General features: G+C 53.6%; 2 protein-coding genes across 2 annotated transcripts; one reads left to right on the top strand and one right to left on the bottom strand.

Moving 5' to 3' along the window:
- Positions 1–4: 4 nt before the first annotated feature.
- Positions 5–3115, top strand: PRADC1 (protease associated domain containing 1). Its single transcript, XM_072336058.1, has 5 exons — positions 5–250; positions 690–790; positions 927–1036; positions 2164–2331; positions 2553–3115. Exons 1-5 carry the CDS (start codon positions 151–153, stop codon positions 2671–2673), a joined length of 600 nt encoding a protein of 199 aa, XP_072192159.1. The 5' UTR covers positions 5–150; the 3' UTR covers positions 2674–3115.
- On the bottom strand, positions 3113–11831 carry SMYD5 (SMYD family member 5). Its single transcript, XM_072336057.1, has 13 exons — positions 11621–11831; positions 11435–11543; positions 10347–10486; positions 10024–10145; positions 9247–9316; positions 8670–8774; positions 8124–8186; positions 7803–7873; positions 7392–7498; positions 6974–7030; positions 5866–5960; positions 5571–5641; positions 3113–4805 (listed from the first exon to the last, which is right to left on the bottom strand). The coding sequence occupies exons 1-13, from the start codon at positions 11720–11722 to the stop codon at positions 4667–4669; spliced, it is 1251 nt and encodes a 416-aa protein (XP_072192158.1). The 5' UTR covers positions 11723–11831; the 3' UTR covers positions 3113–4666.
- Between the last annotated feature and the right edge of the window lie 962 nt (positions 11832–12793).

The raw sequence follows: 12793 nt of genomic DNA, 5'->3' as shown, positions 1-12793 counted from the left end.
CCTTCTTTCCCCCCAACGACCATAGAGACGGAGTGACGGACGCCAACCGCTGCGGCGGAGCGAGATGACAGGAACGGCGCTCCCGGCGTCCCTCAGATGAATGGCAGCAGCGCCAACCAATAGAAAGGCGCGTTCGGAGCAGCTCCTCCAATGGGCGCGGGATGGGGCGGGGCGGCGGCGCTGCCGAGCGCAGCCATGCTCCGCCGCTCGCTCTGGCTCTGTCTCTGCCTCTGCTCCTGCCCGGGCCGCGGTGAGTGCCGGCCCCCACCAGCCCTCCGGAGCCCCCTGTGCCCCGATCCGGCTGCTTCTTACCCTCGGTGCTCCCCACCCTGGCTGCCTTTCCCCCCGTTGCAGCTATGCCGGATAGCACTGCCCCTCCGTGGCCTAATCGGCCCCTCTCTTCCTCGGTCTGGGTGTATTTCCCCTCAGTACAGCCCGGCCTGCCTCCATTTGCCCTCAATGCAGCCCAGTCTGGTTGCATTTTGCCTCGCTGCACCCTGCCCTGCTTGCATTTGCTCACCCCAATCTGGGTGCATTTACCTCCCATACATCACGATCTGAGCTCATATTCCTCCTATGCATAGCAATCTGGGTGCATTTCCCCTCCCTGTGGGCTGGGAGCTGTAGCTGCCTATTCCCCATTTACTTTCAGAAGCTTCCCATTTCCTCCTCTCTCCATCTCCATACAGGTTTACGCATCCATGAGTATCTCTATTTCCAAGTGCTGAGCCCTGGAGACATCCGCTATATCTTCACTGCCACGCCGGCCAAGGACTTCGGTGGGGTGTTTGTAAGTATAAAGAACTGATTTCAGCTTCCCCGTCCTTCTTTTCCACAAGCTTTTCCCTTTGGTTATGCAGGGATTGAGCTGGGTTGGGGGACAGCCCCGATCCCACTCACCCCCTTCCTTTGTTTCATCCTTGGAGAACACAAGGTACGACCAGATCCACCTGGTCCCAGCAGATCCCCCCGAGGCCTGTGGAGAGCTGAACAATGGGGTCTTCATCCAGGATCAGATCGCCTTGGTGGAGAGGGGGTACGTGTCTGTTTGGTTTCTATTTGTCCGAAGTCTGAGGTTCCTGAGTGAGGGATGGTGCCAGGGAAATAGTCCTTATAGTCCCCATCTTATGCATCATCTACTGGGCAAGCTTTGGCATGAAGGCTGGAATAGACATAGAGTTCAATCAATCCACCCAACCATCCCCACGTGGTCCTTATAGTCCCCATCTTATGCATCATCTACTGGGCAAGCTTTGGCATGAAGGCTGGAATAGACATAGAGTTCAATCAACCCACCCAACCATCCCCACGTGGTCCTTATAGTCCCCATCTTATGCATCATCTACTGGGCAAGCTTTGGCATGAAGGCTGGAATAGACATTGAGTTCAATCAACCCACCCAACCATCCCCACGTGGTCCTTATAGTCCCCATCTTATGCATCATCTACTGGGCAAGCTTTGGCATGAAGGCTGGAATAGACATTGAGTTCAATCAACCCACCCAACCATCCCCACGTGGTCCTTATAGTCCCCATCTTATGCATCATCTACTGGGCAAGCTTTGGCATTAAGGCTGGAATAGACATAGAGTTCAATCAACCCACCCAACCATCCCCACGTGGTCCTTATAGTCCCCATCTTATGCATCATCTACTGGGCAAGCTTTGGCATGAAGGCTGGAATAGACATTGAGTTCAATCAACCCACCCAACCATCCCCACTGACCACATCCTTCAGTTCCGCAGCTCTGTGGTTCTGGAACTCCATCTGGAACTCCATCACTCTCTGTGCAGCTGTGCCAGTACCTGATTTATCCTTTGGATAACGTATCCTAACATCCAACCTGACCAACTCCCTGCTTCCAACCTCCTTTCAGTGAGTTAAATGGAGCCCTAAGGTCCGCCCTGAGCCTCCTCTTCTCCAGCCTGACCCATCTCAATTCCCACAGCAGCTCCTCATTAGAGCTGTGCTCCAGACCCCTTATTGCCCTTCTTCTTCCAGGGCCTTAAAGTCTGTCCTGTAGTGAAGGACCCAACACTGGGACACAGACCTACATGCACATCCCACCTGCACCTCTGTCTGCCAACGCTGTCAGTCCAGTTGGAGGATGCAGAAGGTTTTGTAGGCAGCCGCCAGCCAAAGATTTGTCCTCTCTGTCCCAGGGGCTGCTCGTTCCTGTCTAAGACACGCGTGATCCAGGAGCACGGAGGACGGGCGGTGATCATTGCAGATAATGCCTATGATAACGACAGCTTCTACATTGAGATGATCCAGGACAGCACCAGGAGGACGGCCGACATCCCCGCTCTCTTCCTGCTGGGCAGGGATGGGTAGGTGCCTTGGCCAGGAAACATTTGATCTGCATCTCATGGGAAGGGACGAGCCCCATTCCCAACTGATGCGGTGGGTCCCAGGGATCAGTGTGTGCTGCCTGGGCTTCATGAGCCAACTTTTTGGTGGGTTCAATAGCTTTAAATCCACAGTTTCCAATGGAGGTGGTGCCTGTTGGGTCTCAGCTCTCCTTCATACACACGTTTCTTTCCTTTGCCAGGTACATGATCCGACGCTCTCTGGAACAGCACGGACTCCCATGGGCCGTCATCTCCATTCCCGTCAACGTCACCAGCATCCCAACCTATGAAATGATGCAGCCTCCTTGGACCTTCTGGTAGAGGTGGGAAGGCTGCAGCACATCGAGGACTTGTTGATGGATCCCAGGAGCTTGCCCAGGAAACCAGGTGCGAGGGAAGAGTCCTGCCATGAAATCCCACCAGCCTCACCCCCAGGTTTAAACAATGGTTAAAGTCTTTACGCTGCCCGCTGGCGTGTAGCTGAACAGCAGAACAGCCCAAGGTGGTACCTTGAGCCCAGCACTGAACAAACTTTGTTGTGACTCTCTGGGAGGGCGGCACAAGCTGGTGCTTCCCTGAGAACCATTTGAAAGATTGCTGAGATACCGACAGTAGTTTGCATTGCTGATTCAGAGGGTTGCAGTATTACGTGGGATGCAGTCCAAAGGGGAGGGGAGGGAGCATTTGCTCTGTACTATAGCAGGGCTCATCCAACATCTGTATATTTTTGTCTTGAGTTAATGAAGTGTGAATGAGTTTTAGAGAGAGTTGTTCTTTTTTTTAAGTAGCCTTGTCCCCAACAATGATTTTCCCAATGCATTTCTTACACTTCTTCCCAATCCATTTGCTTCTTACAACTGGGGCAGGGCACAAGTCAGACCCACACAGACCCAGAGCCTCCACCTTCTGCTCTTGTTCCTCCATCCCACCACCAAAACCAGCCCCCATTCCTTCTCTGCAGCCACCGCCATCTATTTTAACAGTACAAACAACACAGCCCCAATTCTCACCAGTCTCGGTTTATTACGAACACTGAAGGGCACGTGGCCCTGGGACACCTGAGGCTGGGGACAAGCAGCGGGGTGCAGGGCTGGCAGTGATGGTCACGTCAGAGGTGCCCATCCACAGCATCACCTTCATTCCCACAATACAGACACCACAGGCTTGAGGGAAACGTGGCAGAAAAACAGCTCCCCAAACCCCAAAGGGGGGAAAAAAAATACCCTGGATGCTTCCCCAGCCTGTTGCCAGTCTGTCATTTGGAGCTGTTCTCTCCCTCCAGCTGGGCAATGCACACCCCCAGAGCTGCTCACAGCGTTGGTGGCTGCCAGTGCTGGGTTGGTGATGCTTGGCTGCCAGTGACAACTCCATGCTGAGTGCTGTGGACGGACAAACTGCTTCACATGACGGTTGCCACTCATAAATATCCTTCCAATGCAGCCCAAGGCTGGAAAGTTCACTCACTGCAAAACCCAAAACAGTTCTTGGGATTTGGAGGTGGCTTTGCTTATGAAATGTCATAGCCTGTGTCAGGTTTGTGCTAGCAACGTGGCACTTCCTCCTCCCCAAACAGCCCAGCCATCGCTGCATGGGGCTTTACATCAAATTGAGGATAAAAACTGAGGCAGGAGAGAGATCCCTGCAGGGTCAGCCCCTCTCTCTCTGCTGGTCTCTGGCATCTGAGCCACCCCTGAGGCATCTCCGTCCCACCTGCAATATCATTCTGACCATCTCTTGCTGCTCACCAAGTCAAGGCATGGAATGGAGTATATATAAGGACCCCAGCTCCTTGGTGTGTAGATAGTGCTAATATAGACATTAAATAGTAACCCTCGTGCACAAACACACGTACACACACGTATTCCCCTCATCCCTGCAGGGTAGGAAAGGACATGCTCCTCCGCACCCATGGCCAGCACTGACATGGGAGGAGCCTTGGAGGTGGCCACAGCATGACCATCACCACATCCCCTACCCCAGCCCAGGGCCCCGCTCTCCTTCAGCTTCCCCTGCAAGCACCAGCTGGCCCCCTGGAGTCTGGGATATGGCAAGGGGGCTGCTGGCTCACAGCCTCACAAGGGAGAAATGGATGGGCTGGTAAACACACACATACACACACGCACAGAGCACAAGGGCAGGTGGAAGCAGGGCCTGCCTCCAGCTCCCCCCGCTGCCCCACTCTGCCAGACCTCCGCCAGCACACAGCCTCCCACCCGACCCCACAACACAACCCTGTTTCTAGTATTAAAGCTGCTGCCTCTGGGAGGACCCCCCCGGTCCCATCCCATCCCTTTACTCTCGCCCAAGGCCAAGATCAAACGTCAGTCATCTCATCCTCCAGCTCAGCATCATCTGTCTCCCCTTCAGCCTCCTCCTCTTCGTCCGATGTCACATCGGGGTCGTCAGCTTGTGCTAGGCACTTGGGACACGAGCAGGTAAACAAGTAGTTCTCCCTGCAAAGAGGGTCAGGAAAAAGTATAAGGGAGTTGAGACAGGTATAACTCAGACTTGATGCTCAGATGAGGTGGAAGTTGTCAGATTAGAGGCAGAAGCGGGGGAGATTCTCCACCCTGCAGATACAACTGGACATCAGCATGGTGACCATTAGCAGAAGGATGGAGAAGGAAAAGGAAGGTGGTGAGAACAGCAATGATTTGCCAAGTCCAAAGAGGGGACTAAATGAGCTGCAGCCCATGAAGGGAGCACATAAACAGGAAGGGGAACAGCTGTTTACAAGGGTGGACAGTGATAGGACAAGGGGGGATGGTTTGAAACTGAGATAGGGGAGGTTGAGGTTGGATCTTAGGAGGAAGTTTTCCACCCAGAGGGTGGTGACGCACTGGAACAGGTTGCCCAAGGAGGCTGTGGATGCCCCATCCCTGCAGGCATTCAAGGCCAGGCTGGATGTGGCTCTGGGCAGCCTGGGCTGCTGGTTGGCCACCCTGCACATAGCAGGGGGTTGAAACCAGATGATCCTTGTGGTTCTTTTCAACCCAGGCCATTCTATGATTCTATGACAAGAGGACACCAGGGAGCCCTGGGCTTGCTTGGAGATAAGAGTGATAATAGCCCAGGCAAAGCTGCACATACAGACTGCCACAAGCACACCAGCCTGCACACCAGCTCACAGCCACATGGCAGGGCCCTTACAAAGATCCCAGGCTGTGACTGGAGGTGTGTGTGTGATCCCCTCACGTCCCTCCAAACAGCTCCTGTACCTGAGTATCTTGTTGCGGCTGTGTCTGCTCCGTTCCCTCTGACAGCAGTCTAAATAACTGATGCAGATTTCCTGTGAGCAAAGAGAAACAGGCCAGACTGAGAGCTTCTTCCTATGAACCCAAAGCAGCAGTTTGTACTGGCCTCCCCCCAAAAGACAAGTGGAAAGGTATGAATCCACCAGAGCTAGGCAAAAATTAATGCAAGAGGCAGAAGGTACAGGGCTGGGGTCTGTAGGGGACATGGTATGCTAAAGTATGATGTCACCCCAGGTTCACCTGCATCCCAGTGTCTCACCTCTCCTGCTTCAATGTCCTCCAGAGCAGTCAGATGCAAGAGGAAGTTGTTGTCTGGGAAGGATGTCTCAGCGTTGGGGATGCAGCTGTGGTTACCTAAAAGGAAGAGAGGGTAAAGCTGCTAAATGTCACTGGCCAAACTTTGCTTTTCAGCTAGTGGTGGACAGGGGCATGCAGGAGAAAGCAACTCCAGCTGGGAGGGCGATGGTCTGGATAAGGGTATGGCAGCACAATTCTCAGCCACACCATCTGCAGTAGGAGCACCAGCACTGCACTCTCCACTCACACTGGGGACTACAGAGTCCCAGGTCCCCTGCAGAACAAGGTGCAGCATCAGGGCTCTCCAAAGGCAAATAAAACAACACTCAGGGAGACAAAGTTGTCTTGGATCAACCCATGGGGTGTTCAGCACCATCCCATGCCCTTGTGTGCACAAAGAAGGGTGCACAGAGTAATACTGCTCCCTTACTTCCCAGCCTCTCACAGCAGCCATTGTCCAGACCCCACAGTGCTGAGAACACTTTGGAGAGACAGAAGGCAGCTCTGAGTGCTGGATCAACCTCTCCCACATTCTAACAGCCCCGATAAGAAAGGCTCCTCCCTTGCCTTAATGGCTCATTCAGCTCCATCACACACAGAGAAGGCAGGAGATTGTCTCTTCACTTAATTGCACATAATGTTCCTGGAACTCACATTACATCTAGGACCATTCAAGCTAGGACTGACCATTCCATGGATAGGCCAGATGCCAGGAAACAATGAGAGAGCAACCAGGCCCCAGGACAACAGCAATCCCATCCCAACTCACCAATCCCATCATGTCCACTGATGGGAAGCATAAGCCCACTTTGCCAGAGCCTATTAGGAACTGTTCAAGTTGGAAGGGACCCTTAAAGGCCATCTAGTCCAAACTCACTGCAGTGAACAGGAACATCTGCTGCTCCATTAGGTGCTCAGAGCTCAGCCTAGCCTGACCTTGAACGTCTCCAAGGACAAGGCATCCACCACCTCCCTGGGCGACCTGTTCCAGTGCCTAGAGGTGAGCCTGTCTAGAACAGCACAACTCCCTCCTCACTATTAGCTTTCCTCCTAGTCCTTGTGTTACTTACAGCAGCTCTGAAGCATGTAGAGACCTGACCCCTCACAGTTGAGGAACTCTCCAGATTCTGCAGAACAGAGAAGGGTGAGGGTTAAAGCTGTGTATGAGTTTTTCTGGCTCTCCCAGGCATTCAGCTCAGTGAATGTATGGAGAGTCACCTATCAGTGCTGAGCACACTCAGACAGCACTGCTCTGGGGTCTGTGTGGAGAACCCTCTGCCAATGCACCTTCCCACTGGGAGGGATGGAGAGCATGAAGATTTGCACTCCTTGTTCAAGCACACACTCCCTGGCCTGTCTCTGTACTCATCCAAACAAACGCTACAAGTCTTTGAACACTGGCTATAAATGGTATCTTTATGGACAGGATCCCCCTCAGATAAGCTTTCCAACTGCATGATGCTACCTACAGCCACAGCAGAGCCTTACCCTTCTCAATGTCCTTATAGAGTTGGTCAATGAAGGCGTCCAGCTCCTCTCGTTGCAGCATGGGGAGATCCAGAGCATCACAAGCATGCACCCACTGGCTCAGAGAGCTATGGGAAAGTAAAGGACACCATTACAGCCCCACAGTGCTGCCAGTACACAGTGGGAGCTCACACAGGGGATCTAAAGGTTAAACCCAGGGGCTTCAAGTAGCCAAGGCCTGTCAGAGGGACGCCAAAGGGTTGGACAGAGCTGAAATAAAAGACTGCTTTTATGTTTGCCCCTCCAGCCCCAGTCCCACTTCCCAAATCTGAGCCCAGGCATTACCTAAACCAATGCAGATTTGAAGGCTGTACACACCCTCCACACTTCACCTTTTCTGCCCTGCAAGGAACACCCAGAAAGCCCCATTACCTGGTTCCTATGCCTTGGCCATTGGTCCCAACGAGAGCAAAGAGAGATCGAAAGCCTTCTGGAGTGAACCACTGCAGAAGGGAGATCAGAAAACAGCTGAGCTCAGGCCAATCTGCAGCAGAACTCCAGTCTGCATGCACCTCAAACCCCACAGGGAGCTTTAGAATCACAGAATCACAAGGTTGGAAAGGACCTACAAAATCATCTTTGGGGGAAGCAAGAAATGGGCAGAATCCTAGGAAAGCTCTGGCCTTAGGGGCAGGCATAACCCAAAAGGACTGGCACCCAAAACAAGGTCCCACTTCTCCTGGCTCAACTCACCCTGCTGAGTTGTTCATCATAAAGGGCTTCAGTGAAGAGCAAACGCAGCAGCTCCAGCTGGCCCTGACAGAACACAGCAACACCATCAGGGTGGACAGACACTGCTGGGAGTCAGACCCAGGCTGACAGCCAAGCCCAGCACAGGCCAGGAGGCTCAGAAGTCAGACTCCCAGTCATTCTCTGCAAGGCTGGGGGCTGTTGCCCTTAAAGCAGTGATAAGACATCCATTTTAGCAGCAAAATCCACCTGCTGAGGCGATACTCCGCAGTTAACTAACACCCTGTCCCATTTCCATAGCCAAAGCATCCCCACAACAGGAAGGAACAGCGTGTTCTGCTGTAGGATTGCAACCCCAAAGCCCTCTCAGCAGCTCACTTCCTCTCTATCAGCTGAGCTGGCCCTAAACAGGGCTCTGTATCCCCCTCTGTGCTTGGGATTTCCACAGTCTCCCATCCCAGCTGGGGATGCTGCACCCACAGGCTCACAGATGCGGGCAAGAAGGCAGGTTCAGGGATTTCCTGCATCCAACGTGCCCAATACTCTTACCTTAAATTTGTCCCCCAGTAGCTTGTGTGCAATCTCCTCCTCTTCGTTCGCTGTCTTACTGCAGAACTGGGAGAAAGCCTTGATCCACCAGTCCTTGTCTTTAGCCTGAAACAGGAATCAACTGTATTGCATCAACTGAACCAAACGTACTGCACCAATACCTCTTTACTCCCCAGCCCTCTGAGAGAGAGAGAGGAAGGAGAGGATGAGTCCCACTGAGCTCAGACATATTCAGTATGCCATCAAGAACCATCAGAAGCAGTTGCACAGTAGTAGCTTATTGGAAATAAACATTGAGATTGCCAGGCTGAAAAAAAAAATAGAAATGGAGCCAAAGGAAAGGTTTACTTCTGTCTAATTGATTTGGTATGGAAAAATGATCTGCTTGGCTCAGGGCATAGATGCATCCTCTGCTGCCTGCTGTCTCTATGGCCAGGGATCATGAGATGTTGACATCTATTCAAGCAGGAAATTGCTCTGCCAGACACTGGAGAAGAGATCACTCTTTGAGAATAACAGCCACAACTGGAAAAGGAAACCACACACTGACAGCTGCTGACCCAGACTGCAAACCTACCTGTTTGACAGTGGCAACCATCCGGGCCATCAGCATGATGCTGGAAGTCTCCGGTGGATAATGCATGTTTCTGGAGAACAACAAAGGAGAACAATGATATCAGTGCTGACATGGAAATAAAATAGCTGGAAGGAGGCAAGAACAGCTGCCATCCCTGTGGGCAGGCCTGCACTCATCTGTCACAGCAAATCAGCCAGCTCAGCACCGTAGCATGGAGACACAATGCTGCTGGGGGCAAGAAGCTGAGCACCCACCTGGCTGCTCAGAGCATACAATAATTCCCCACTATTCTGCCAAACTACAGTCCAAAGAATACTAATGGCCCCACACAAAGCCCAAGACTGGGCTTTGTGACCAACTTTGAGGCAGAGATGTCACTTCTCCCCTCCACGCTGTTTTGGAATTTGCAAGCAGGGACAGCAATTCATGTATCTACAAGGGCGCTGCTTGGCAGATCCTAAGTTGGAGATGGCCAAACTCCAAAAGGTTGGAGATGTGCAGGCATGACAAAATTGAAGGAGCGAAGGGCATGCAGCTTAGTGCTCTGCAGCCCTTTACTGGGTGACGAATAAGAACTGCTCAGCCCCAAGTCAAAGTCCCACCACAACCAACACAAATCCTGGCAGGGCTGCAGAGCAGTATCCCACAGCTTCCACAGCTGTACCATGCAGAGATGCAAAGCAACAATGGCCCTCAGCCCTGATCCCAAGCCAGTGTCACCCAGCCTGGGACAGCCACCACCTCTGCCTGTAAGCAACAGGTGGGTTGATCCCCTACCTCCATGCCTCCTGCAGCTTGTTGAGGGGGTGAGTGGGGTCATCACGGGACGGGCCAAGGCAGAGGACTTGGTGGTACTGCTCCAAAGCAGCCTGCCTGCACTCAGCACTGCAGTACGTCACCTGGAGCAAGAGGCACAGCACTCAGCATTAGCTATGGCAGCAGGAAAAGGGCTTCTGGGCCCAGCTGAGCCCCAGCTCTTTAGCAGAAGGAAAAGGCAGCCATCCATCAGAGGGCAGAAAGTCACACCAAAGGCCTGGCTGGATACTACAAAGAAGTCAGTGACTCCAGGGAGATCACAGTCCTCCCCAACAGCCCCATACCTGGCAGTGAGGACACTGCTGGTGCAGGTCTTTGCGGATGCTGCACTGTTCTGGGTGAGGCAGCACCAGAGAGCTCCTCCCAAGCAGTCGCTGGGCATTCTCCTCTGCCGTCTCCAAAGCCCTCAGGCAGTGATCACAGGCTGCAAGCAGAAAACATAACCGGATGCCCCAGTGAGACGTGTGTTTAAGGGCCCTATGACACATGACAAGCACACCCCTGTCTTTAAGGGGCATGTGATACAAGCAACAAGTGTCCTCCTTTTGCTGACCTGCAGCAGAGCTCAGCAGACAGCAGAGTCTAGGTAGGACAAGGCCCAGCTTGTGTCCAACCCCACTTTTGCCTTTCTTCTCTCCAGGTCTACCTCTTTATCCCCTCCTTCTGTCCAAGACCCAAAACCAAGAGCACAGTGGAACAGCTTAAGTCACACTATGCCAGCTCTTCCAGCTTGTTAACAGTGTCCAGAGTAGGGCAACGAAGGCGTGAAGGATCTGGAGCACAAGGCTTATGGGGAGCAGCTGAGGGGATATGGGATGGAGGGGACATGGGATGGAGGGGACATGGGATGGAGGGGACATGGGATGGAGGGGACATGGGATGGAGGGGACATGGGATGGAGGGGACATGGGATGGAGGGGACATGGGATGGAGGGGACATGGGATGGAGGGGACATGGGATGGAGGGGACATGGGATGGAGGGGACATGGGATGGAGGGGACATGGGTTGGAGAAGAGCTCAGTCTGGATGAGGCTCAGGGGAGACCTCATGGCTGCACAACTGCCTGAAGGAGGCTGGAGCGAGGTGTGGGTCAGTAAGAGCCATAGGATAAGAGGTGATGGCCTTCAGCTACACCAGGGGAGGGCCAGGTTGGATATTAGGAAACATTTCTCCTCCAAAAGAGCCATCAGGCAGTGCCACAACTGCCCAGGCAATGGAGATGCTCCAGAACCGTGGGGGGTTTAGCACTGAAAGACCTAATGGGCACAGATGTTGGCTCTGGGGACGTTGGGAGCTCTTTTCCAACCCAGACGACTGTGTGGAAGCAGCCCCAACCCCAAAGCCCCCCCACAGCACCCAGCCCGGCTCACCTCGGTAGTTGTAAAGCGCGTTCCAAAGGAACTGCGACGACACCACCGGCTTCTCCACGAACACCGCCTCCCCTTTGCGGATGCTCCGGGTGGCGAACAGCCCCTTTCCCTGCAATGGGACAAAACCCGGCCTTAGAGAGAAGCGGGATGCGGAGCTCACCCCGCATCGCGGCGGGCACAGCTCACCTTAGCGCTGCTGATGAACCGCGCTTCGGCCGCGGCCGCAACCCCAAGACCGGGCCGGGCTCCCAACGCCGCTCCGTGCACGTCCCCCGCCGCGGCGGCCATCTTCGGGCGGCGACTTCCACGCTCTGACCCACGGGGGCGGGGAGCTCTTCTTCCCCTTCCTCCTCCTCCTCCTCCTCCTCCTCTGCCTCCGCCCTGCCCGCCGCTGCCCGGCTGGAAGATGGCCGCCCCTCCTCACACAGCGCGCGGGGTCCGCTCCCCGCCGCCCCTCAGCCCACAGGGCGGGCGGCCATCTTGGCTCCCCCACCGCCTCTACAGCCCCCTCCCCAATTAAAAAAAAAAAAAACACCTCAAAAAAAGCCCCAAATCGGAGCTGAAGCTCTTCCTCAGACAGACCGAGAGCAGCCGGGAGCTCGTTGGTGTCTCTGCGATTGGTTTTATTTTGTTTTAACCCCAGGTCCATGCGAGAACGCATCGTACCCCTGGGCACCTCCTCAGCGCGCCCCAAACTGCCTTTATTTCCCACAAATAATAATGATAATAATAATAATTTCCCTCCAGCACATTAACACACGCCTCGCTTTTCCCTGGAAAAGCTTAGAATCCACGCAAACACCGAGTTTAGCGGCATTCCAATCACTCTCTCATTCACGCTTGCTTGCCTTCATCCCAGATCTGCCTTGGGATGTATGGGAAGGAGGGATGTTATTAATTAACGTTGGGGTGTTTTAGAGGCACTAGGTGTCACTGCCGGCACGATTTAAGAACAAATCGTGGTGAGGCTTTTATTCCCTATGAGGGCCTATAGGGAGCGCTGCCCTGCTGGGCCATCCCGTCCATCCTACAGCCGTGAGGATCCGCGGTCCTTTTTATGTCAAGTTTTCACCCCCCTATTCACCTAACAGCAGGAAAACGCAATAAAACCACATCGCATCCCCTTTTTGTAAGGTCTGGGTGCAAAGGTGCAGCGTGGAGCATCAGCATGAGCCACAGCCCAAACGCTTCTGCCTGCCATAAAGCCTTATGGCACTTCTTGTTATAAATATAGGGCGAATTCTGCTGGAAATGGGCAAAATAAATGTATCATGACATACTTCACCAGCAGTCAGGTGCTGGTACAGGAGGTGAATGACATTGGCCCTGGGATGCTGCAGAGCTATGGAGATGTGGCAC

Source organism: Excalfactoria chinensis, chromosome 4 (assembly GCF_039878825.1).
Source record: "Excalfactoria chinensis isolate bCotChi1 chromosome 4, bCotChi1.hap2, whole genome shotgun sequence".
NCBI lineage: Eukaryota > Metazoa > Chordata > Aves > Galliformes > Phasianidae > Excalfactoria > Excalfactoria chinensis.
Note: the sequence above shows the minus strand (reverse complement) of the source record. Positions and strands in the feature narration are given on the sequence as shown.